This window comes from Protomyctophum bolini, assembly GCF_963924005.1.
Source record: "Protomyctophum bolini genome assembly, chromosome: 6".
NCBI classification, from domain to species: Eukaryota; Metazoa; Chordata; class Actinopteri; order Myctophiformes; family Myctophidae; genus Protomyctophum; species Protomyctophum bolini.
The window spans coordinates 265,726-267,500 of NC_137867.1; the positions used below are offsets into that span (position 1 = coordinate 265,726).

General features: G+C 40.1%; 1 protein-coding gene across 1 annotated transcript in view; it reads left to right on the forward strand.

The window, feature by feature from the left end:
* Window positions 1-1,408: 1,408 nt before the first annotated feature.
* Window positions 1,409-1,775, forward strand: part of LOC308317796 (matrix metalloproteinase-16-like) — a gene marked incomplete at both ends in the record, with an annotated part of 222,710 nt that continues 222,343 nt past the window's right edge. The window contains one exon of the mRNA XM_080767073.1: window positions 1,409-1,414. Within this exon, the coding sequence (XP_080623199.1) occupies window positions 1,409-1,414 (6 nt within the window). The remainder of the gene's footprint in view (window positions 1,415-1,775) is intronic.

Here is a 1,775-nt window from a genome sequence, read left to right on the forward strand (position 1 = left end):
AGAAAGTACATTTCAGAGCCTGTACTTTTTTACTTTTACTCGAGTAATTATTTTAATGACTACTACTACTACGTTTTTTACACAAGTAATTGTACTTCTACTCGAGTACAGAATGTCAGTACTTTTCCCATCTCTGTCCAGGGACCACCAGTGGTCCTTGAGGGGGATCCAGGTGGTCCCCCAGCTAAATGGTGAAGTTGTAACCAAATGGACTCATATGGGTCCATTTGATTTGAGTTAAATTATTGTTAAACATATGCATGTATTAGGTCATTTACAAGAAGTCTACATATTAGAGAATGTAGAATAATTGTTCTTTTCATCACCGTTGGCCTGTTCTTTCCTAATGGTACAAACATTAGGAAACTCTTATCCAACTATAACAAAATATTGTTTTGTTTTGGGTCTGAGAGGTTAAATGTCATCTAATGGTGGTCCGTGGCTCAAATGCAGAATAAATAATGAACCGTGATATGAAAAGAGTTGGAAACCAGTGTCATATCACAAAGCTAATGGAGGGTAACTAACCTTCATATTGCAGTGCTTTTTTTATATGCAACTCCAAGTGTTGGAATACCTTCTTGGCATCTTTCTGTGGCTTGTAAGGGCCAGTATGTGGGCATAGTGGGCAGTGGAAAAGAACACAGCACACTGTGCATTTTGTCACAGGCGGTGGGTGGTTTTTGTGAAAGATGCTGCTATGGAACTGAAGAAACAAAAGCAGAAAAAACAGTCCTGCGGTTAAAAATGGCTCCATTGACATTTTAAATATTTTAATTTGCTCCATTATATTTATTTATAGTGTCAATTATGTAATATGCTCATGGAAACATTGTCTACGTTCAAATAACAAACATGCATTTCATTAGAAACAGAGGGAAACATTAAGATTTTGCTATCCCCTTTATATAATATTTAACAAAATGTGCAGTAGCCCATCTCTACTCTGCACTTAGCCCTGAACGTAAATCTTTAAACCAACTATAGGCTAGATATTTATTGTATGGTTGTGACTTGAGGAACAGTACTAAATGAAAATGAAAAAAAGTACTGTATCATATCATAAGCTGTCTCATTCAAGTCGATTTAAGCTTAAAGTCTGTATCATGATCCCAAAAGAGTTGCTAATTATTCATGTTCCAAATAATCATTAAATATTACATTGTTACAATATTTTATCTTGGTTAAATACAGCCCAATTATTTATTTGCTGTAGGCTACCTACTATCATCATCACATTCCAGGCTAGTAGTTAATTCATTCATTCCTTGTCCTTGACAATGCTGTGTGTTAACCCAAAAGACACAGTAACAACATTACAAACTATCCATATGGCTAAAATTTTACATTTGAGAGTTTAAACGCTTTATTTTCCTTAAAATATATACACACCTCGCTCATAGCCGCCATGACAGTACGCCGTTTCCCTCCAAACGCCTGTAAACTCCTCCTCCTGGTCTGAATTTATATGTTTTGAGCTTTTTGTCCCTGTAGAGTTGCCGTTGAACACACCCACCTCCACTGTAACGGAGTGGAGGTCATGAGAAGAGGAGGTCCCACCCGCTCCACTATGAAGCTGCAGGCTGCAGCTATACCCGACTCCCCTCCTTAACCCCCCCTCTCCCCTCCCCCCTCTCTCACTCTCTCTCTCTTTCTTGCTCCCTCCTTAACCCCCCTCTCCCCTCCCCTCCCCCCCCCCTCTCTCTCTCTCTCTCTCTTGCTCCCTCCTTAACCCCCCCTCTCCCCTCCCCTCCCCTCCCCCCCCCCCCTCTCTC